General features: G+C 38.6%; 1 protein-coding gene and 1 long non-coding RNA gene across 4 annotated transcripts in view; one reads left to right on the forward strand and one right to left on the reverse strand.

Annotated features, from left to right (window-relative positions):
• LOC117658005 (rho GTPase-activating protein 7-like) overlaps positions 1-24,097 on the reverse strand; it is a 92,080-nt gene that overhangs the window by 24,254 nt on the left and 43,729 nt on the right. The window contains exons 1-2 of one of the 3 annotated variants that reach the window (XM_034406137.2): positions 9,982-10,312; positions 2,138-2,209 (exon numbers count right to left, since the gene is read on the reverse strand). In XM_034406137.2, the coding sequence (XP_034262028.2) occupies positions 2,138-2,209; positions 9,982-9,994 (85 nt within the window). In that variant the 5' untranslated portion in view covers positions 9,995-10,312. Of the gene's footprint in view, positions 1-2,137; positions 2,210-9,042; positions 9,083-9,981; positions 10,313-24,097 lie in introns of those variants that run through there. The other 2 variants (XM_034406145.3, XM_034406128.3) reach the window with 2 other exon arrangements.
• Positions 10,319-23,405, forward strand: LOC117658041 (uncharacterized). The gene is made up of 3 exons (XR_004589220.3): positions 10,319-10,518; positions 20,657-20,787; positions 21,934-23,405. It is a non-coding gene; the product is annotated as an uncharacterized LOC117658041 (long non-coding RNA).

The raw sequence follows: 24,097 nt of genomic DNA on the forward strand, positions 1-24,097 counted from the left end.
CTGATTTTCCTCCTTCATTTCTCTGAAATGAATTTTTCAACTTGAATTATCTATTATACTCATTGCTCTGATTGAATTATTATTCTTGTCTCTGTTGATGCTGAACCTATCTTAAAGACATGCCCAGGAAAGCTTTAAGGAGAAAACCAGAGTATTTCCTCTGAAAAGTCTACTCTCCTATTGTTCAAATTTTACTGGGTGACAGCTTGAACAAAGTTATTTGAGAACAAAGGCTGGGTTTTAGCTGTGTCATATGGAAAGTACCTATTGTCCAATAAACAAATAAACAGTATCCTGTATCCACTGTGATGTGGGGTAGATGAGGATAATAGGAAGAACTCTGAACTTGCTTCTTTCTAAATCAGTAATTGTATTTATCTACCCCTGAAAAAAGAGGGACACGGTAGCTCAGTGGCTAAGATGCTGAGCTTATCAATCAAAAAGATCGGCTGTTTGGTGGTTTGAATCCCTAGCGCCGCGTAACGGAGTAAGCTCCCATTATTTGCCCCAACTTCTGCCAATCTAGCAGTTCGAAAGCACATAAAAATGCAAGTAGAAAAATAGGGATCACTTCAGTGGGAAGGTAACAGCACTCCGTGCACCTTCGGCATTTAGTCATGCTGGCCACATGACCACGGAATCATTGTCAGACAGCGCTGGCTCTTTGGCTTTGAAATGGAGATGAGCACCGCCCCCTAGAGTCAGGAACGACTGGCACATATGTGTGAGGGGAACTTTTACCTTTATCTTATCCCTGAAAGAAGACATCTGAAAACAAGAGACATATTTTTTTCTGATACTCAACTCCCAGTCATTTTAAAATAACTAGGTACCAAAGTGGTCATTTGCCAGTAAATTTGTTTTTAAAAAATGTAGGCATAAAATAAAAAGCCCCTTCATCTTTTCAGATCTTTTTTAATGAGACCATCAATTCTGACACTAAAGGTGTGTGTTACAATTATTCTTGCATTGTTTATCAGACCGACCTTTGTATATTTTGGCAGCCTGATTAAAGTTTGCATAATATAAAATATTCCTTCTAGAGTTCAATTACGACACTGATATGGAGATAATGTTTCCTTTCATAAGACTATATTGCTATATCATATCTATAGGAAGTACTTTAAATAGGGGATGTTATAGTCAAAGTTCCCCAGTTCTGAGCCAACCCTACTTTGTTAATATTAACCAAGTTTATGGATAACAATTCTTTGCCTACTTTGTTTACTTTCTATACCGGTAGAACTGGCATAAATGATTTTATATTTGTTGGCATTTGTTTATTAAAGATCATTAAATGTGGGTAAAGATTTTCTAGAAAGAGCTTGGATTTATTCTTGCGTTTATTCTTGCAAATAATTGTAATTATATATATGTATGTATATATGTATCGGGGTGGGTTCTAAACATTTTTACTACCGGTTCTGTGGGCGTGGCTATTTTTGTGGGCATGGCTTGATGGTCATGTGACAATTATTTAGGATTTAGCAGAGGTACTGGTCTACCAGGCTTTTAACTGCTTGCAGAGCTGTACCAATCTATCCATTTATTTTTGCAGGCACTGATCTACTCATGTATTTTTGCAGGCACTGTTCTACCCATTTATTTTTGCAGGCACCAGTCTACTCATGTACTTTTGCAGGCCCCGGTCTACCCATTTATTTTTGCAGGCACTGATCTACTCATGTATTTTTGCAGGCACTGGTCTACCCATTTATTTTTGCAGGCACCGGTCTACTCATGTATTTTTGCAGGCACTGGTCTATCCATTTATTTTTGCAGGCACCGGTCTACTCATTTGTTTTCTTTTAACACTGATCAGCTGTAGGATGGCCCTTTGAAGCCCCATGGCAAGAGTTTAAACAGTTTTTTCTCTTTAGCCATCAGCTGGGACTCAGGAGGAAGCAATAGATTGGGAGTGAGGCCAAATAAAAGGTAAGAATAATGCGGGGGTGGGGTGGAGTGGGGGTGGAGGACGGGGGGGGGGGCAGTACCAGCTCAGTGACGTCATATCATCACCGCTACCGGCTCGGCAGAACTGGGCAGAACTGGGAGGAACCCACCACTGGTATGTAGGTATGTATGTATACATTATACAGTATATAATTATATCTTATTGCAAGCACTGTAGCAATACCTGCAAACATCTGAGCATACTGGGGGAAACCAGCAGCCTTCAGCCAATCACAGGCTTCCTTGGCTTCAATTTCTGAAAGAAAGAATCAGAAAACAACTTTAAAGACTGATACTCCAATATTAAGGAAGCAAAACAACTGTCATTATGTCATGCTACTAACTCAGAATCAATCTGCTTATTGTGGTATCTCCTTCACCAAAATAATCCCTAACCTCAAACAGACTTTTGCAATGTATTACTCTTCATATATTCATTATAGAGCTATAAAGATGAGCCCAAACATAGAGTGCATTTGATTATGTATTTGCCTCTAAAAACACAATGGCTTTAGTAATGCAAAATAGCAGAGGATTGTGATACAGAAAGTGTTCCATAAATCAAACTCAACCAGCAAAAACATATGGTAATTAAAAAAAAACCCCAAAATTGTCTTTGAGATATCTGGGCACACTAATGCTTTGATAAATAGTCTATTTATCTTTAAATAATAGTTTAATCTTTAAATAGTTCATTTTGAAGAAATAATCACTTTCATTATCCTCCACCTATTTCTAAGGATTTTAATTACACAACTCTCCATCTATATTACTTGGTATTTAGATAGTTAGTTAATTACAACCAAATGACAATCATTTGGTACTAATTAATATAAACCTTGCAGCTATAATAGTGTAACATCCTCACAGGAAAAAGGTGGAAACAGAATTCTGACAATTACAGAACATTCAACAGTTCCCTTAAAACTTCAAGCATGTTTCTAGGACAATATAGGCTCATCATATCTAAAATGAGAAAATATTACAGGTTATTGGGTCCCTTATGAAGACAGTTTCTTCTCTAACCTAGTTTATGTTATAGCTCTGGTTCAAGTTGAAGTACCAAGGTATTCAGGGTTGAAGGCTTCAGTGCAAACTCTGATTGTTGGGGAGGAAGGTTGCCCTATTCACACCAGAACCACAAAGGGATTGCACCATTATTGTGCAATTTTCTGCAACCTGGTCAGCATAGAGTTGTCAAATCAGAGAAAGCTATAAATTGATTAATTATTTGCAGTTTTCACTTTGCATTGTAGATGTCAGTTTCCCAACCAACTCTCCAATTAATCCAACTGTACACATTTAATTATGTATGTAATTTCAAATCAAAGCACACAAGCAAAGTACAATGTGGATTAAGAATTTAATTATAAGGTAGACAGGCTGTATCAAAGGCATTCATGTTTATATTTAGGAGTAGCACCTAAAATGCACCAACATCAATAACGGGACTCCCTACCTCACTTTAAATGTAATTCTTTGGCTTTAGCATAATGTGATGTATAAATCAAATCAATGAATTTTCAAATCCAGATTTATGTCTTCCCATGTCAACCAAATGTATGTAATTGTCATTTACATGTTTAAATAGAAACATGTTTAAATACACCACATCCAAAGGGAATATTAGGCAGTGGTTGAATACTAGAAGTTTCCAATTATAAAAATTTTACATGGCTGGATTATAGTCAATGATCTCATTTTTTGCATGGTGGGGTATAAATAAAGTGTGTGATAGTTACTAGATAGGTGCAAAGTCCACCTGCAAACTCGATGTATTGCCTGCAAACTTTGTCCATTGTCTATAATTGCAAACTTTGAGACCTGCAAACTTTGTTTATTACTCTTTGGAGCAAGAGTTGTGTATATTATGAGTTAACTAGGAGCCCATGGAAATATTCAATCTGTTCAAAAGTAGAAGCAGAAGTATCAAAGGAGCCAAAATAAAAAAGATGAGGAAATAACAAGGAACACTATTGTATTACTATCACAAATGGAAGACAGATCAGAATGAGTGCATAAAAAAATAATAATCAGGAACTGAAAGTAGGCACGTTTTAAGGATAAAGTATTAAATAATTTCGTTATCAACCTATGATTCAGACAAGAAACCACACACTGATCTGTTAAAAGTTACTAGAGGTGAGCTCCAGCTCCAGAAGTTAAACATCTGGAACACATTTACAGGAAATGGAGTAGACAGCTCTAACCTGCATTTACCTCAGTTCAAAATCCTCTGCAAAACATTTTAGGTTTTTTTTTAGGTTTTAGGTTTTATTTGATTTGTATACCGCCCTACTCCCGAAGGACTCAGGGCAGTGAACAGCCAACAATAAAATACATAAATACACAAAATTTAAAAACCCGATAAAATCAAATTAAACTTTTTGGCCCAGACAAATTAAAATACCCCAATAATTTAAAAACAGATTAAAATTTACATATTTTAAAAAGGGAAGAGATCAGGCCAAGCCCGCTTGATGGAATAAAAAGGTCTTCACAGCACGGCGGAAGGAACGCAGATCCGGGTTCCTCCGTATCTCCGGGGGGAGCTCATTCCAGATGGTAGGTGCTCCCACAGAGAAGGCTCTCCCCCTAGGGGCCGCCAGTCGACCCTGTTTGGCTGACGGCACCCGGAGGAGTCCCTCTCTATGAGAGCGTACTGGCCGGTGGGAGGCTATTGGTGGTAGTAGGCGGTCCCGTAAATAACCAGGCCCTAAGCCATGGAGCGCTTTAAAGGTGGTAACCAAAACCTTGAAGCGCACCCGGAAGACCACCGGGAGCCAGTGCAGCTCGCGCAGGAGAGGTGTTACATGGGAGCGCCATGTCGCTCCCATTACCACCCGCACGGCTGCACTCTGCGCCAGTTGGAGCCTCCGGGTGCTCCTCAAGGGGAGCCCCATGTAGAGAGCATTACAATAGTCCAGGCGGGAGGTGACGAGGGCATGAGTGACCGTGCGTAACGAGTCCCGATCCAGAAAGGGACGCAACTGGCGAATCAGGCGGACCTGATAAAAAATCCTCCCGGTCACGGCCGTCAAGTGCTCTTCTAAAGACAGCCGTGAATCCAGGAGGACGCCCAAGTTGCGAGCCCTCTCCGTGGGGGCCAATGATTCACCCCCAATAGTCAGTGATGGCGTCAACTGACTATATCGGGACGTCGGAAACCACAGCCACTCGGTCTTGGATGGGTTGATCCCAATCTTTCATCTAAACCTCTGCTGAACTAAAATCATGACACTTCAGCAGCCATATCAAAAGAGGAAGAAGAGGGGAGCGAGGAGGAGGAAAGTAATTGTTGTCTTTTTCATAACTTACATAGAATATAGTGGTCAGCCAAGAATGGAAGGAAGGAGAAAGACTAGAATCTATGTATCAACAAACCTAGGCTTAAGATCTAGGCAAAGGTCAGAGTGACTTTTGTGATAGATCCTTAGCCACAATAAAAGTGACTGCAGTTATTTCTCACTTCAATAATTTGGCCATCTGGGATGAGTGGCAAGATCTTGGAAATGCTTTACCATTCATTCCACCTCATTTTCCCTCATATTCAGCAGTTACAAAACGATATTTTATGAATTATATTGGTTAACTGATTGGTTTAAAGACTGTTTTTTTTAAAAAAAAGAAATGTGAATTAATCTTCTCGGTCCCAACCAACAAACAGCTGCACTACCTTCAGGAAGAATAAAATTATTTTTATTATCACCCCCTTCCCTTTGTATTAAACCCTCTCAACCTGTTTGAAATTTGACATGATATGAATAATTTTGGTACAAATTTCATCATCTCTCACAGCCAAAATACAAGTTACAAGTTCTTTAAAGAAATATTTTCAGAGTATAATCCAAAAATTCTTAATGATGTTCTTGAAATATGCTCATACTGACTGAACTTTCCTGCAGATTTTATCCTATTCTGGTTTTTTAAAGTTTTCTAGATGTCTCTTTTTCCAGTTGTACATATGGGAAGGCAAAGTTTGCAATAGTTTTTCTCAATCTGCTTGCAGTCTGGAGTGTGAATATGGGCATTTCTAAACCCCTGTAAGTGAGCCAAGCAGATTTTGTCCTCACTTTCAGACATAAATGGTTAACATTGTACACGTCAGCTTTGAATAGAGTCAGACTTTATGACAGCAATTTTTTTAGAAAGATACCTTTTCAGTTTTTTACCCAGAGCTCAGAAGTCCCTGGTCAACATTTGTTCTCAATAGAACCATCTATCCATTCTATGTGATCTCTTTCATTCCTTAGAGATAAAAGAAACTTCATACCAACAGAAATGGGACTGATGTGTGAAAATAAACCAATGAACAACACACCCGACTTAAATATCACAGGAATTATTTGTATAAAAACACTTGCATGAACACTGAGAGAAAAGACGGCCCAAACTGGTCAATGAAGACTAATCTGCATTGATTAATTTCAGCCTTTTTTTCTCTTAGTGTTCATGCAATATGCAAGTGTTTTTATTGATGGCCTTGTATTCAATTAATCCTTACAACTGGAAGCACAGTTTTAACCAGCAGAATAGAAAAAGGAAATTACATCTAGACCTTAATTACAATTCATTCCTGAGGTTTGGAGTATTTCCCCCAAAACACTTGGAAGAAGTGTGGACTGGAAACATCAGTGAAAGAAAGAAAATTGTGTTGTGCTCCTTACTCCCTATAAAATAGTTTGGACTCAGAGACCATTTTCCAAGATTACCTAATGAACATCTGTGGATAAGGAATCTTAATGCCTTCACCACACTACTTAGACTTAGTCTCCTGAAAAGCTGGTTTATCTTATTCTTCAATAAATGATTCTAAAATGTTCATTTTCTTATAATATTAGACTTTTTATTTTCCAGGTTTGATTAAATAACAGTCACTCAAAAACCATTCCAAGCTTTTAAAGTATTTTATATATTATCATTATATGGTGCCAAATCCCAAAGAATTATGATTCTCCTTGTCTTTGCATATAATACACATTTCCTGACTTTCTAAACATTTGAACAGTTGAAAGTTTCCATTTCCTGCTGATTTCATTATTCAAAGATTGAAGATTCAGATTATTGAAAAAAATCACTGTTAGATCCTTTTTAGAAATTATGTAAATATGCACTGTGAATCTTGCCTAATTTTGAATTTCAACTTTGAAAAATAGTAGTAAAAGCTTTATAACATCATTATAAAGTGCAAACCAATCTGCACTTGAGAAAAGTTAAAATTGTGCAAGTAGCAATATCAAATACGTGCCTTCTTTTAGTAATAATTTGCACTGTAAATTAGACAATAAAAAGTTAATAATTTAGGTTATGGAATCACATATCCCCAGCACTGTGGTCAATAAAATGTATGAATTGTAACCATACTCAATATGAGTTAAAATGAGAAATATATATAAATCAGAATATTTTTTCAGACAAAAAAATAATTTAAAACTATTATTGACAACTGACCCCATATTTAAATCTGTTTCCTCTGATGTCTTTTTTTAACCTATTTTACTTTTTTATTACTGTCTTTTGCTGAACTGTAATACTACTTAAAATTTTGTTATAGTGAATATCTAGATATCATTATTTTAACTGGCAATCTAGATTTAATGTTAATTTCTAAAATAGTGGTGATGAATTTATAGCTATTAGCTGTTATTATATGATAATTTCCAATCTTAGATGCAAATGTTCATAATCCATATCAGAAAGTATTATGGAAAAATATGAAGGGATTTCATAATTATCATATCTAATGCATATTTGTCAGACAAAATTTCCTATAGTCAAATTAATGTGTGTTCAGCAAGTTATATTCAAAATCCTTATGAAAACAGAACTAATGGTGCTTCTCTTCTCTCAGTAGTAGTATTTTCACAGTCTTTACAAAATCAATTAAGTCTGTCAGTTAAGGATTTTGTAAAGGCTATGAAAATACTATTAAGAGAAGTGAAGATCAACTGGATGTTATTTCCAATCAGATGTAAGATTGTTAATGCCAATTGTATGTTATTGTTTGTTGCATCTAGACATCAGTTTGATCAGCTCAGTAAAGAATATCTTTTCCTCTACTATATTTGTCCTGACACATGTTAACTGTGGTTCTTCATTTTACCTGGAATAGTCCTATTAGAGCAGCAAAAAAAAAAATAATAATAAACCAAAAAAAACCCAGCTGACAGTATTCAACAATGTTTGCAGGATTTACAGCTGCCATAAAAGCCAAACCATTAACTTTTTGCCTATTGCTCCTTTTGTCCTTAAAAACTTAACCACATTGTTTTTTCCCACCACCATTCCCCAGGATGGCCTGCTCCAGAACAACAGTCAACAAGCACTGAATTAGACAAATGCCAAGCACTGGAATTCACAATCCCCCTAGTAGTAGCTACGTCCCATCAGCAACTGCATTGACAATCTTTTTAGACAACCTTCTGTTTTAAGATCATGTGCTAACAAGGGCAGAAGGTGGGAAATAAATAAGGCCCACACAGGTCATATTGTGGCTCAAAGTTTTCCCACTCTGTGGGAGTGATGCTTGCCAGCAGGTATCCAGGGGCTCCAAACAATTAAGCTCAATATACAAAAGGCCTGTAGTACCAGAATAGCATTGTGTTCATGCAGTAAGTAAGAAAAAAACCCCTGCAAAAGTAATTAAGGAGATAGCTATTGAAAATGCGTGTGTGTTCACATGCATCTATATCTCTCTCATACATAATTCAACACAGAAAGAGATTTTATTTCCTTTATTCTGATTTTATACACTTTTAAAAATAGCAGAGGCTTCTTCTAATAATATAGCTTTTAGAGGCAGGTTGTAATTTTCCTTCCACCCCTATGGAATTCTCAATATCTCTTAGTTATATGGGCTGAGAAAGAGTGAAACTTAAGTAACTGAACAGAACAGTATTAAAATATTTTCCATATATCTTTTCCCAATAGGCTCAGTTGCAGGAAAGAACTCCGCTTTAAGGCCAAGCCAATTTTACATACTAAAGAACTGTTCTCATTTTTTTCCCCTCTGAGCTCAACTATGGCTGTTTAAGGATATAATAATGTTGAGTTTTAATTTTAAAGAACGATGCCTACATTCTCACATACCACAAGTCTGAGGTCAGGAAAGGTTAGCCGAAGGAGTAACAGTCAAGGATTCACTTCAGGAATATTCAGAAACGACCCACAAGCCTGGAATGCAAAGTATGTATGGGACTGTGCCTCTTGCATTTCTTTTTTAATCTCTATTTCCCTTCCTACCAGACGATCCTGCAATCCAGAGACACATCACTGAATTGCAACACAGCTCCGATCGAACAAAGCTATTCAGCAATAAGATTCTGTACAAGGGTTCTGCCTCAGGAAATGACACAAACCCTGGGAATCCGAAGTGAGGATGACCCTCTCTCCCCACAACGAAACCTACTCCCACTTCCCTTGGAGGGATCCATCAATGGCCAAGCCCAGAGCCGCCCAAAGCCATAGGAAGTCACACATTCTCCTGTCACTGGAGATTCTCAATGATCCAGGTCATGGTTGTGCCAAAGGTGCTTTTTTTCAAGAGGCAACTGGACTTTCTGGTTTTTCTTTGAAGACGTTTTGCCTCTCATCCAAGAAGCTTCTTCAACTCTGACCACCTGCCTGCAAGGAGTATAAATCCTTCCACTCCCCCACCATCCAGTCAGAGCTGAAGAAGCTTTTTGGATGAGAAGCAAAACGTCTTCAAAAACAAAACCAACCCCCCTCCCCCCAGAAAGTCCAGTTGCCTCTTGAAAAAGCATCTTTGGGACGTTCTCCTGTCACGTTTTCCATCCTGAGATCACCGCAGCTCGCCCGGCTTCGCTTCCCTTCGCTTGGTTCAAGAGACCCCCAGCTAGTCGAGGCGCACCGCAATCCGGACAGTTCTGACCAGGCTCCATCATGCCTGCCTTCACTTTAAAGCGGCTCTCCAGTCACGTTCACAAGCCTTTATAGCCCAGCCTCGCCGTAACCGGCGGGAGCAACGCGACCCAAGCGAACGTGGGACTTGGTGACGACGATACTTACGCGTTAATATCATCCTGACTCGGTCGTCCGGATAACTGGCTTGGCCGCTCCTGCTTCACTCTCTACCCATCCTTCAGATACGGCTCCGCAAACCAAAAGACGGCGAGGCAACGCCGTCCGCCGTCCGTGCCAACCGGTTCGCCGAAGGGAAGCCTAGCCCAAGAATCGGGGGCGCCTCCAACGAGCTCGCCCGCCGCTTAGATGCGTGCTTTTGCTTGCTCGCTCGCTGGCACCCCAAGCCCCCCCCCTCCCCCAGTTCGTGCAAAACGCTGCGAAAGCTACGCGAATTACGATGCGCCCGTCCCGCTTGCAGAGGGGAAATGAGCGAGGCGGGGCCTTGGGGCTCCTCCCTCCTCGCCGCCTTTTCTGGGGAGCGGAGATTTGCAGATGCTCTCACCGAAGTCTTGGCGAATTTTGCGGTTTTTGGTGAGGACGGAAGAATTTGGAGAGTCGAAGAAACGGGATCACTGACACGCATACGTTAATGTATAGATCCGGGTGCAATGAAGGGGCCGATCGCTCTTGATTAATGGCCAGGTACCTTTCCCTTTCCTCCTCCCCCCAGTTTCTTAATACCAGATCATCAGACCAAAGCCTTGTTTATGCTATGAACAGTGGTACTGATTTCTCAGAAGAGGACGGAATCATTACTCATTAGATTTGTGTTTCTCAATTTGAGAAGGTTAAGATGCCTGCATTTCAACTGCATGAAATCCCCAGCCAGTTAAAATCCACATCATTTACACATGAGCATCATCAAATTACTATTGAGCAGAGACTGACCAACCATACTCGTCATGTAATCCTATATCTACATGGAAGGAAACATGCAGTGGGGTACAGGGCCGGATTTAGATGAAAAGAGGCCCTAGGCTATTCCACTTATGAGGCCCTTTCACCAGTGGTGGGATTCAATTTTTTTAACAACAGGTTCTGTGGGCGTGGCTTAGTTGGGGGTATGGCTTGGCAATCGTGACTGGGCAGGTGTGGCTAGCTGATCATGTGACTGTGTAGGCGTGGGTAGCTCATCATGTGACCGGGTGGGCGTGGCTATGTGCATAGACTTTTTTCAGGGGGCTGAAAAAAGTCATTTCTGACTGGGCCTCGCACTTTTTTTTTTTTTTTATTGAAAAAGTTTTTCAAATACAGATTTTTCCCCCTTTCCCCCCCCTCCTCCCCCCCACCCCCCCTCCCCTTGACTTCCTCATAGTAAAACCCAAGTTCATAACAGATTATATCATACTTTACTATCCACATACTCAATCTCCATATACTGACCCTTTCATTTTAATAAGATTATCATACCCCCCGTATACTATGCTATAATAAGCATTTCAAAGTGACATTCTATTATAACATTATCTAATAACTCCTGATTTAAAATAATAATATTATTATATCTCCCAATTTAACAATTTCTACTCGTAGTCTACCCTTTTACTACCCCTCAGACAATATAACATTTCAAAACATACTTCTATTCTAAGTATTCAAAAAGTCCTAATTTAACACTTATTCAGTTCCAGTAGCCATTTCGTTTCCCCCCTTCATTACAAATATTCACATCTAAACATTTCTTTAAAATAGACAATCCATAACCTAACCTTTCTCCACCCACTTTCCTACAGAATTACCATAATTATTCTTAATATCTTTATTCTTCTACCCAATCCCCTAGAAAAATATTCCCTTATGTAAATAAGATCCTAAAAGAAAAAAAAAAACTTTAAACTTATGATCCATATAGCATCTTCTGGAATATCTTTCAACTGGATGATGAACTCCACCCATGTTAGGGTAACATCGCATCCTTATTCCAACAGTATTTTCGATATCTTCAGTTACCATCTGCCCCCATCAGCAACAAATATCTTCATATTGGAAAAGAAAAAACCCCGACAACCACCCGAGTGACTTTATAATTATATTCCATATAATGTTTATGGAGGTGTCTTTGATCCAGATAATTGGTTCCAACCATCATAATAGGGTAACAACCAGATCTTCTGCGTGCCCCAATCCAATAAGTCTCTTGCCATATAGCTCAGCATACACGTATTTATCCGGAACTCCAAAAAACAAACAAGATATTTCCAACCATTTGGTTTAAGGCCTTTTTCACACCCAATAATTCAGCACTGCAGAGATCTGCCACTCTCCTCAGGATAAAATAAGCCAATATTTTGCCCATTATCTTTTTATATATTCAGTCCTCTCATAAGTAACTGGCATTACACTGTTGTTTAATTTAAAAGTTTTTATGTTTGTGAGACCTACTTCTTCTTTTCTTAACTTCTTGTGGGTTGGATCTCCATCCTAAACTCCTTTCTGTAGATTGTGTATCAACTATTTGGTTTTGCTGAAGAGTAGCTTGATCCTGTTGGGTTTGCATCTGTGGCTGAGATCTTTCTGGTTCTGTAAATTGTATATCAGCTGATTGACTTACATGCTCGTTTGTGGCTTGACAAATCATTGCATTAGGGTCCGGAACCGCCTCTCTTATATTAGATAATCCATCTGAGGCCTCTGAAAAAGGATCCAAAAGCGGCTCATCTATGGAGACCTCTTTAATTTGTTGTTTCTTCGTTATTTCCATCTCCTTCTGCTTTTCTTGGGTTTCTATCTCTTGTTGATTTTGCTTTTTAAGTACCTTATAATAGAATTCTTCCGCTTTTTCAAGAGTATTTAACTGATATCTTACTCCTTGATATCTCAATATTATACCCACTGGGACATCCCACCTGTATAAGATATTCTGTCTTCTTAACTCAGTCACCAAGGGCCCAAATTTCTTTCTATCTCTTAAGATCTTAGGCGGCAATTCCTTATATATCCAAATTTTTCTCCCATTCAGTTGTAAAGTAGAGTTAAAGGATTTTTGCAGAATATCATTTCTTATCTCTTTTTCTGTAAAGTAAATTACCACATCTCTAGGCAATTGCCTTTGCTTGGCAATCCAGGAATCCACTCTGTAAGCCTTATCAATTTTACTGATTACGTCCCCGTGATGAACCTTTAAGATCCCAGCCAAAACTTGAGCAGATGTTTTTCTTAAGTCATCACTATTATTTTCCTGTAAGCCTCTAATTCTGATCGCAAATTCTGTGATCCTGTATTGCAACATTACAGCCTCTCTTTCAATTCCTTGCTTTATATCTTCTAGATTATAAGTCTCGTGACCAGCTTCTTCTTTAGACTTTACTTCTAAGCTATTATCTCGAATATTTGCTAAGTCCTTTTCAATTCTTAATATTTTATTGTCCAAGTTATCAATTTTCTCCATTTTAGACTCTAGCAATTTAATATTTGTATCCAACTTTATCGCAATTTCTGAAAAACCATTAGTCACTGTTACAATCTTTTGTTGCAAATTATCATACTTTAGTTGTATCATTTCTTTAATTTCCTGCCTTAAATTTTCAAATTTCTGATTCACAGTTTCATAATATTTTGCCATTTCCTCCTGAATAAATTCTTTTAAATTACAACCATTCTGCAGGGTCTGTAGGCTCAGAGAGTGGGGGAGCACCCCCCCTTTCTTGTCTGTCAGCTTTTATTAACGCCATCCTTCCAGCAGACTTTTCTCTTTTACCCCCCAAACAAGATCAAGTAATCACCAGGAAGAGAGGAACCTAAAATAACTATTGTTGTTTCAAATTGTAGCCAGCGCTGTATATTCCGCAACTTTGTATCTGTTATAAAAAGACTCTTCTTTCTTCTACTTCCCAAGCCTCCGCGGCCATTTTAAAACTTTTTTTTTTTTCCTTCTCTTCACTTTAAAATGCTTGTAAATTCATTAAGAATACTTGCGGTTTAGGGTCCCAAATCCAAATCCAAATCTCATATTTTTTTTTAGTAGATCCATCTGTTAAGTTCATTGATTAGTCCGGTTCCAGCGCCTGGCTATGCAAAAGTGCATAGTGCACCCGATGGCTGGAGCGGCGGCGAGGGAAAAAGGGGGAGCGCCAACCTGCTCGTCCCCAAGAGTTTAAAAAGACTCTGGGGACTTCGCAGAGGGCTCTACCCACCCCCACCCGCTCAGACTCACATTTCCATCAGGAAATTGAGTTTTTCGAGCCGCCTTTCGGATGTAAAGGCGGCTCTTTTACAGGCAACGGGGCGGCGGTCGCAGAGGACCGTCTGGCGGCACCGGAAACCAGACAGGAAGCCTCTGACTGGGCCTCGCACTTTTGACCGGTCCTCACATTTATGACCATCCTCACATTTATGCCCGTGCAGCTTTCTTAACAACCATGTCACTCATTTCACAACTGCTTCTCTTCACCATGGTGACAAGATAGGGCAAAAATGTAAAATGTGAGGACAGTCGTAAGTTCGAGGACTGGTCAAAAATGCGAGGACCAGTCAAAAAGAACTTTTTCAGCCCTCTGAGTAGTCCATATGCACAAAAGGACTACCCAGAGGGCTGAAAAAAGTGATTTCTGACAGGTCCTCGCACTTTTGACCGGTCTTCGCACTTATGACTGGTCATCATTTATGCCCATTGTAGCATTCTTAACAACCATGTCACTCATTTCACAACTGCTTCTCTTCACCATGGTGACAAGATAGGGCAAAAACGTAAAATGTGAGGACAGTCATAAGTTCGAGGACTGGTCAAAAGTGCGAGGACCAGTCAGAAATAACTTTTTCAGCCCTCTGAATAGTCCATATGCATAAAAGGATACAGCAATAGAGAGGGATGAAGGAAGGGAAGGGAAATTAGAGTAGGAGTGAGGGTAAGAGAGGGAGGAAGAGAGGAGGAGAAGGAGAAAGGAAGAGGAAGTAGGGAGGAGAAGAAGAGGGGGAGGAAGAGAAAGTAAGAAGGAAAGAAAAGAGAGAGGTGGTAGGTTTGAGGAGAAAGATTGCTGTACAATAAAAAAGATGAAAGGGAAGAAAGCCAACCCCAAACAAATATAAAGATATTAAGATAAAGAATGAATTGTTAAACTTTAAAGAATAAAAGAGAACAAATATGAATAAATAATAATTAGAAACACACATACAAACATACAATGTATTTTCTTTGAACAGAGTATTTGGCTGGTTCACAAATTTAAACAGTGTTTAGTCATTTCAATTAAATTTACAATTTCTATATTTCCTTTTTGCCATATTTATTCCTCATTTATTTTTGTAAAAAACTAATATTACCCTTCATCCTCATCTCTAATCTTAATCAAATTCAATTTTTCCCTTCTATTCTATATTATACCCCTTCCCATTGTCATCTATTTTTATATCCATCCTCACATTGGTTAATTATGTAATATTAGTTCTTTAATATAAATTCAACATTTTAATATAAATCAATTAGTTATATAATTACCTTTTTTGTATATTAATCAATATGAACATGAATATTCCAATTATTTCCATGCAATCCAATTTGTTACAAATCAATTAATTATATTTACCAATAATAATAAACCAAATAATTTCCCCCATATATTCCTCCAAACCACAACTTAACTATTTCTGCTTTCAGAAATATACAATTAATAGTATCTCAATTATTACAATTCCCTAGTTAAATAGAGCTTTTTTTCTTTTGTGTTTTAAAATCCTGAACTCTCCTCTTTTTCCCTAAATTTCCCATTGTTTGCACCTACCTTTTTTGGTGAAGAAAAAGAAAAGAATTCTGCCTGCCTAATTTTCCAACCTTGCAGCAACAGCAAAGCAGTTTCAGTTTTGTTTCTCAGCGTAGCTAGGGGAAAAAAAATCAGCACTCTTTGCAAGGAAGCAGAAGAGCCCTGAGCAAAACAGCTGAGACAAATCAGCTGAGAGCCGGGAGGCCAATTAGCCTATGCTGAAGCTCCGTGGGCCAATAAAATTACAAAAAAAAACACCGAACCCTTTGTTAAATTGCTGGCTCCCCTGCCCCTCGCCCACCACTATTTATTGGCAATAAATAGTGGTGCGGAGGGGCGGGGCAAGCCAGCAATTTAACAAAGGGTTTGGCTGCACCCCTGGCTCTAGGGCGGCCCTTTGAAGCCCCGCGGCAAGAATTTGAAGTTTTTTTTTCCTCTAGCCATCGGAGGCAGCAATAGATGGGGAGTGGGCGGGGTAAGCGAACGGCCGGCGATCCAACAGAGCAGAGAGTGAGGGTGAGTGAAGGCGTGGAAGCTGCTTTCTCCATCCTGCTCTCTTGCGTCCGGAGCCCACGTGGATCCCAGGCTAGGGAAGGGGTGGACAGCCAAGCTGTCTCAGGAATTCTGGAAGTTGAAGTCCACAGGTTGTAAAAGAGCCACAATTCCCTACCCCTGGCTACGGTAGGCTGGCGCCGCACGGGTGGGAGGCGAGGGGCGGGCGAGCCAGCAATTTAACAAAGGGTTCGGCTGAACCCCCTAGAACCCCCAGAATCCCACCACTGTGTAGGCCCCTCTTGATCTTGAGGCCCTAGGCTGAAGCCTAGTTAGCCTATAGGAAAATCCGACCCTGGTGGGGTATCTCAAGTTTCTGGTTTAGGCCCAGTACTTGTCTAATAAATAAATGATCTAGAATGAGGGGATAGTAGGGGAACTCATCAAATTTGCAAACAACACCAAGCTAGAGAGAATTGCTAATACCATTTGTTCCTTATGGTAGAAGATCTCCTGCCTTGGACAGGGGGTTGGAGAAGACCTCCAAGTTCCCTTCCAGCCCTATAAATCTATGATTCTGTGCAAAATTACATTGTGACTTAGCATTTTGTATGAACGCATCAAATCATGGCTTAAATAACAAGACATGATTAAACAAGTCGTGTTGTAGTATGCTGCGTGAACCCATTCCTAATGTCTTGTACTGTAGGAATATAGGCCCAGTGAATCCAAACAGCCGCAAATAAAACTGCTTTCCAGACAATGTTCCTGTTAAGAAGTGCAAGTAAAACTACAGATATCTGCCATTTTGTAGAGTGCTATAAAGTTCTGTGATGATAAAACGTATTAATGGGGTACAGTTTTCTAGTTCCAAATAAGGGAACAAGTGATGAGAACCCCATGCCCAATCTAAGAAGTGCCTTCACATCTCAAGACTGATTTTGACAGTGACAAGCACATTGGTAATTAAGACCTTTTTATTTTAAAAAAAGATAACTAACTACAAAAGTTTGGAGGAAAAATTTGTGTTTAGTTATTATTTTGCGTACTGTTTCCAACTCACCGACAATATAGACACAAATTCCTATGAATGGGCACATTGTAGAGATGGTTGTGTTTATCTTATATATCACTTGGAGCCAAAGGATAACAAAATACAAACAAGTCTGACAATTTAAAATGAAAAAAATGCAAATGATAATTCACTTGCATCAGTACATTTCTCCAGACTATATATATTAACTAATTCCTACAGTGAGGCAACATGCCATAATCTCTCCTCAAGTCTGTATGAACAGAACGGAAGAACTTTAAATGCATTTTAAAGTGCTTAAGTCATTTTGTTGACAAATGTCCATTTTAGATGTGTTTAAAAATGTTGAAGACTGAATTATCTTTTTCTCAATTTGTGCATCATTTTTCTTAAATGTTGCCCACAGTTTTAAAACTTTTCAATAACACAGTAGTGCTGATCATTTGATATACACATTTAATCATACTGTATGTGATTGAAAGTGGTCTTCAGTGGTCTTGTGGGAAAAGGAGATGTAAAAAATATAATTACCTCTTATTATCAAGAGATACAATTGTAGAAAATGAATGAATCAACAGCCTGTTCAAATTAATCTATATCTATCCATATATGACTCTAAAATTCTGTCTCCTGCAAAATACATGCTGAACAAAATATTTGGAAGAAAACAGGAAGAAGAGATATTAGCTTTTACATGTTGTAATCAGGTATCCTAAATTAACTGGTTGAGACAGACAAATCCTTTGCTTTCGTCTAGACAATCACCAAAGTAGTAAATTTTTTAGTGTTGCTTAACTGTGTACAATTTCTGCAAATAAGTTTCCCAGGTTTTATTGTTACAACACAATAGCATTATCCCTGAAGAAATGTGCAAGTAGAATTCTTCCAGTAACACCAACATCTTCATTTTATATAGTTTGTTAAGGAAACAGGTTCCTAATTATGGGAAGCATATGGAATTGCTATATTGTCTCTCATTCACTTTTAAATGTATTTATTTATTTAAAGCACTTATATAGTTGCTGATCTCACATATTATAACCCCAGGAGGCTCACAGAGCAACAATAAAAATATGAAATTTAAAAAACACACACAACAAAAACAGCTGGTGCCTCAAAGGCAATATATTCCCACTCATCCGTATCCAGCTGCACTCAGTGGCAGCCTCACTCCACCCCAATGTTATGGGAACGACCAAGTTTTACAAGAAGGCTATGAAATTGGAGGATTGCCAGATCACAGGGAGAAGGATATCCCACAGGGCAAGGGCTACCGCAGAGAAGACAGACTTCCAAGGTTCTGGGAGATGACAGTATTTTAGAGAAGAGACCTACAGTAAATCCAACCATACTGAGCATTTTTGTGCAAAGGTAAAATACCATTTAGGTGAGGTGGTCCCACAAATCTCTTGACCCTATGTTATTCAGGGTTTTAAAGTTGATAACCAGCAACCTGAATTGCACCCAGATGAGACTATGAGAAGTGCAGCACATGTGATATAGTAGCGATATCATATGTGCAAACCATAGAACACCGAGAATTGCTGAATTCTGGACTAGCTGTAATTTCCAGATAGTCAAGGACAGCCCCAAGTAAAGCACAATGTAGTAATCTAACTGGGAAGTGATTAGAGCATGAATGGTTGGGAGCAAAGCACTTGACACATAAAATGCAAAGTCCCTCCTGGCTTTCACTGCTACCTTCTTCTGGAGCAGGAACTGCAAATCTTGGAGAACCCTAAATTATTTACCAATTCTATCCAACTGATGTACTTAATCACTTCCAGCTGGCATCCAACTGTGACCAACGTTGAGCAATGTTATCTGACAGATGACGAGAATATTTCTCTTAATCCTGTGCAGACTGAAAGGGAAGAGAAAAGGCATACAGTATGTGTGAGAGTCAAATGGTTGCACAAGATCGGAAGGCCTCTTTTCATCCATATGCATTCACTGGATGATCTTTTTAAAACTTAGGTCACTGGGTTCTTTCCATGGGCCAAATCAATGGAAAAACTCCCCCCCCCCCCGAGGTATACTCATTACCAACATTATGATCAGTGGTGAGGAATTACTGGCAATTTAATTACTGGGAACCATAGGTCCTGGATCCTGTTTTACGTAAAAATATCTGGGACCAGAGACATGCAATGTACTTTCTACTAATGAGCTATGATCCACCTACTATGATGATTCCCATACATATTTTCTTTCTTTAAAGAGAATAATGAAGAAGCTAGGACCTGCTTATATATTGTTAGGTATTTAAATTGTATATTGCTTCTAAATAGCAATAGCTACTTAGACTTATATACCACTTCATAGTGCTTTACAGCCCTCTCGAAGAGGTTTACAGAGTCAACATATTGGCCACAACAATCCGGGTCCTTATTTTACCCACCTCGGAAGGATGGAAGGCTGATTCATCCTTGAGCCGGTGAGAATCGAACTGCTGGCAGTCTGCAGAATTAGGCTGCAATACTGCATTCTAACCACTGCGCCACCACGGCTCCTACAATATTTGTTGTCTTCGTTTTCTTTTCCCTACTATGAATTGTGTTAAGCATGCGCAGATGCAATTCTATAAGCGTGTTATTAATAATAATCTAGCATTACAGCAAATTAGCAATTAGCAAAAAGGACCAATGAAAAGTAGAAGCACATTTTGTGACTCCAATTTCCTTATTTGGATAAGAAAAACCATGCACATGATTTCAAAACTGATTATTTTAAACAAAACCCCAAACTATTTCAAGATTATAAAATAATATTTAAATCTAAGCAGTAGGGCAAATAAGGACAACCCTATTGCTAAATCTGGTGTCCCAGCTCATACTCCACCTATTATTTGTTAAATAAAAACATACATTTCTTCCCTTAAATCAGATCTTGGCTTACCATCTCTCTCCCAAAAGAAAGCTATCCTGCCTAGTTTGCATAAGATTCAGTCCAAGGATTGGATAAAATGAACACAAATGAATTGTGGGGAACAGTAGGTTCTTTCTACAGTACATGAATTCATCATGAAGACTAAGGTTGGGCAACTTTCCCTCTGTTACAGGGCCCATTTCCACAAGAGTTATCGACTGAATTGCTCGCCAGGGCCAAAACAAGTAGTAGGCAATGCCAGAGGAAAAAGTGGGTGGGTCTATTTGTTTTTCTCCCCCCTTTATAACAGCCAAGATTTAGGCAGACATTTTATTTATCTATTTATTTGCAAATGCTAAATGTTGCTATGTTTACCGCATTAATGAAAATATGGAGCATGATATTGGCATTCTGAAATGGACATGTTGATTTGAAATATGTTTTTGATTAAGATCATGAAGGGCGAACAATTTATTTTTTAAGTGAATTCCTGAAAATTTAAAAAAAAACATTTTTAGTAAGATCACTAGGTGTCACGTTCAGCTGAGTAAAATGTATAAATCACAACACCCCCCAAAATCTGTCAGAAGACAGTTTGTTGCTATTGTATTTCTGTTGCTGATTTCTCACTCATTAGTCTATTTTGATATTGATTATATATTTTCTTTTAATCAGTGATTTTTTATTGCAGGATTATGGCAATACCCAGTTTAGAACCCAAGTTCCTTCGGAAATGCTCTTCCAAGGCTGCTGTTAGTAAGGGACTGCTTGGCAGTATTTTAAGTATGAAAATTCATTAAAGAAAGGAATATCTTCACTTAGGTAGGAATATAATCTAAATCTGGGTTGGAAAGGAAATTAGGGACACAGAATGAAGCAAAGTAATTTGAACAATGAGTTCTTTAAGCATTGAAGGCTATCTTGCTGAGATGCCGGTGTGGGATAATATATTTCATTGTCCATTTTGTGGGACAGCCTGCTCCAACAAAGCTCATGTTATGTATTTAAGAAAAACAAAACCGAGTATAAAAAGTGTCACAAGTTTCATTTGGTCCCTCAAAAGAAAATACAATCCAAATAAACATTGTATTGCTAGAATTTTTCACTGCTTTTGCACGTACTATAAATATAGTCATTTAACTGTAATAATTAGTGTTGTTAGCTGCCTTGAGGACTCTGCAGGTATGTTTTTAGTCTGTCATCAGTATCTGAGAAGCAAATAATATGACGATTTTAAGGCACTTTCATGTAGATCAGGAGTGTCAAACTCGATTTCATTGAGGGCCGCATGAGGGTAATGTTTGACCTCGGGGGGGCATGGTGGTGGCCATGGCAAACTTGATGTCACTCAAGGGTCCATTTTCAACTGTGACAGCCTTCTGCAGCCTTCTGCCAGTGAAAACGCAGTTCGGGAAGGCCACGCGCAACCCACCTGTGCTCCGTTTTTGCCTGCAATGGACTCCTGCAGCCCTCTGCCAACGAAAACGGAGCCCAGGAAGGCAGGCTGTAGTTTTATGATCTGCCAAAGCAAAGGCTTTCAAGAAGGTTAAAAAAAGTGTAAATCTATCAAAAAATACAAATAAGTGCTGTGTGGTCAATTTCCCCATAACCCTCTGTTGCTGGTGTGGCTTTTCACTGGCAGAGGCACCACGGGCCGTTCCTTCGCTGTTTCCAGGGCGGCTCCATGGGGCAGATCTAAGCACCCCATGGGCCAGGCCTTGAGTTTGACATCCCTGATGTAGATGGTTAGAACTTCTTGTGTCTGCTGAAGGGTATCAACACTAGCAAGATAGGGGATAGAGTAAAGCTATCCCATATGGGAATATCAACAGTATAAAAATGGTAGGCATGACTGGACAATCAGTACTTCTGTTTCTTCTTAATATGTCAACATGTATAAAGAGACAGGGTTTTGATCACCCAATCACTTGATCCTACTACTTTGACATTGTTGACCGTTTTCTGCAGATACCACAAGATGGAATGTCATCATGCAAGCCCCACCACTTTGACGTGCACACCAACATCAGATAAACAGTCAAAAGAGACAGGGAATGCTTCATTCATTCATCTTGTATAGAAGCCATTTCAAACCAGTGAGTCTTTTCCCTCCAAATTGCCAATCTTGAACACCCTCCTGGTAGCTACTACTAATCAGCCTTCAGCACGCATTTGTGAAAAACAGGCCTGCAAGACTATCTTTGTCTCATTTTTTAAATAGATGACTCTGTTAATAAACTGAGGGAATGCTGAGGATAACTTGATTTCAAGAAAGCATTTAACAAAATACTTCAAAGCATTTTGATTCAAGCAGACTAATTAAGAATAAGCTGTATGGAAGTAATGAAGGCCAAAGCTACTTGAAAGATTTTTCTTAGACAGTATTCATCAAAGGCTTCTCATCAAACTGGAGAAAGAAGTTAAAGAGAATTGGATGTTGAATTGGGTATGCATCAAGGGAAAGTAGAAGATATGCTTATCAGATCTGAAAATATAAAACTAGATATAGTGTAAAAGACAGAAGCAATATCCAAAATGAACTTTTTTATTTAGAGAAAAGTTTTATTTAAATTTTTATGCTAAAGAAGTAAGCTGAAAACAACATAGTGAAATTTAATAGAGATAAATACTAATTTCACAGCATCATTTCAGCAGAAATTATAATTTCCAGACCATATTCTAGTTTGTTGTATTTTGGTCAGTCCACTGTCTAAATATTGGTTTCAAGTATTGGTTTCACCCTTTCTGAGTTGTATAGTCCACAGTTTAATAATTCAGACAAACCGGACCACATTTACAGAAGTTCTGTGAAGAGAATTTGAAGGAATTAGAATGTTCAATCATGAGAAGACTAGAAGTGAGATGGTTATGCTTTTCAAATGCTCAAAAGTATATCACAAGAAGAGGAGCAAAATCTCTTCTCTATCATCCCAGTGTGTATTGTGTGGAATAATAGATTCAAGTAATAGGAAGCTTCTGGTTGAATGATAGAACAATCAGAACCCAATTATTTAGTGAGATTGTAGATTTCTTTTCAATGGATGTGTTCAAACAAGAGCTGTAAACCCATCTGTCAAGAATACTTTAATTTTTCCCATAGTCAATGAGGGATTGGAGTGGATGACCTAAATGGCAATTTCCAACTGTATGATTCTATTTTAAAATAAGATCATTAACATTTGGGAAAAGTTTTTTTCCTTCCAAGCAAATTGCTAGCATATCTTTGAATTTGAAAAACACTGATTATGTTACCTAGTTTGGATAATGAAATGTCTACAAGAAAACAAGCAAGAGAGTACCAAGGACCCCTCATTTCAACCCTGAACTACAAATATTGTCCTTTATTAGAATTTTACCTTCCCTTATAGGGACTGACTTAATATAGATATTTGTGAACCACTATAAGAAATGTTAAATAAAAGACACTTAAGTAAATGTAAGAACCATCTATGAACGTCAATACTTTATACTCAAATGGAGAAAAAATGCAGAGCATACATTCTCAACAAACTAGGTATTTGAGACCAGCACTCTTGCAATAACATGGAATTATGATTAGCCAGTTGTCCTCTCTTACATATTTGGACTGTTATGAATATTTGGAATATTTCCTATATAAAGTTGCTCTTCTTGTTCTTTTTAACAGAGGTATGTAAAGAAAGAGCCTAAATTCTGTTCAAAAAGCAAATGTCTATGGAGTCATTCAGGTCATGGTTGTCCCAAAGGTGCTTTTTCAAGAGGCAACTGGACTTTCTTTGTTTTTCCTTGAAGATATTTTGCTTCTCATCCAAGAAGTTTCAGTACAATGCAGTAAGACATGTGCACATCTGTATTTTGGAGAAACAAAACAACCACAAACGTATGGCACAACATAGGAGAATAAACCCATGAGGACAAGATTCAGCAGTCCATCTGCACTTGAAAGACTCTTTTGAAGACAACAAAGTCCACAGTCTGGACAGAGAGGACAACTGGTTTGAAAGAGGAGTCAAAGGGGCCATCTACATTACAATTGAACTGCCCTCTCTCAACAAGGGGTGTGGGAGTCTGACATCACCTATCTCCTGTTTACAAAACAATTCCTTCAGCAGTTGTAAAAAGGTTCCACACTCATTTGCAGTATTCAGGTGAC

The sequence above is a fragment of the Pantherophis guttatus genome, chromosome 2, assembly GCF_059756535.1.
Source record: "Pantherophis guttatus breed Tessera chromosome 2, ASM5975653v1, whole genome shotgun sequence".
Taxonomy (NCBI): domain Eukaryota; kingdom Metazoa; phylum Chordata; class Lepidosauria; order Squamata; family Colubridae; genus Pantherophis; species Pantherophis guttatus.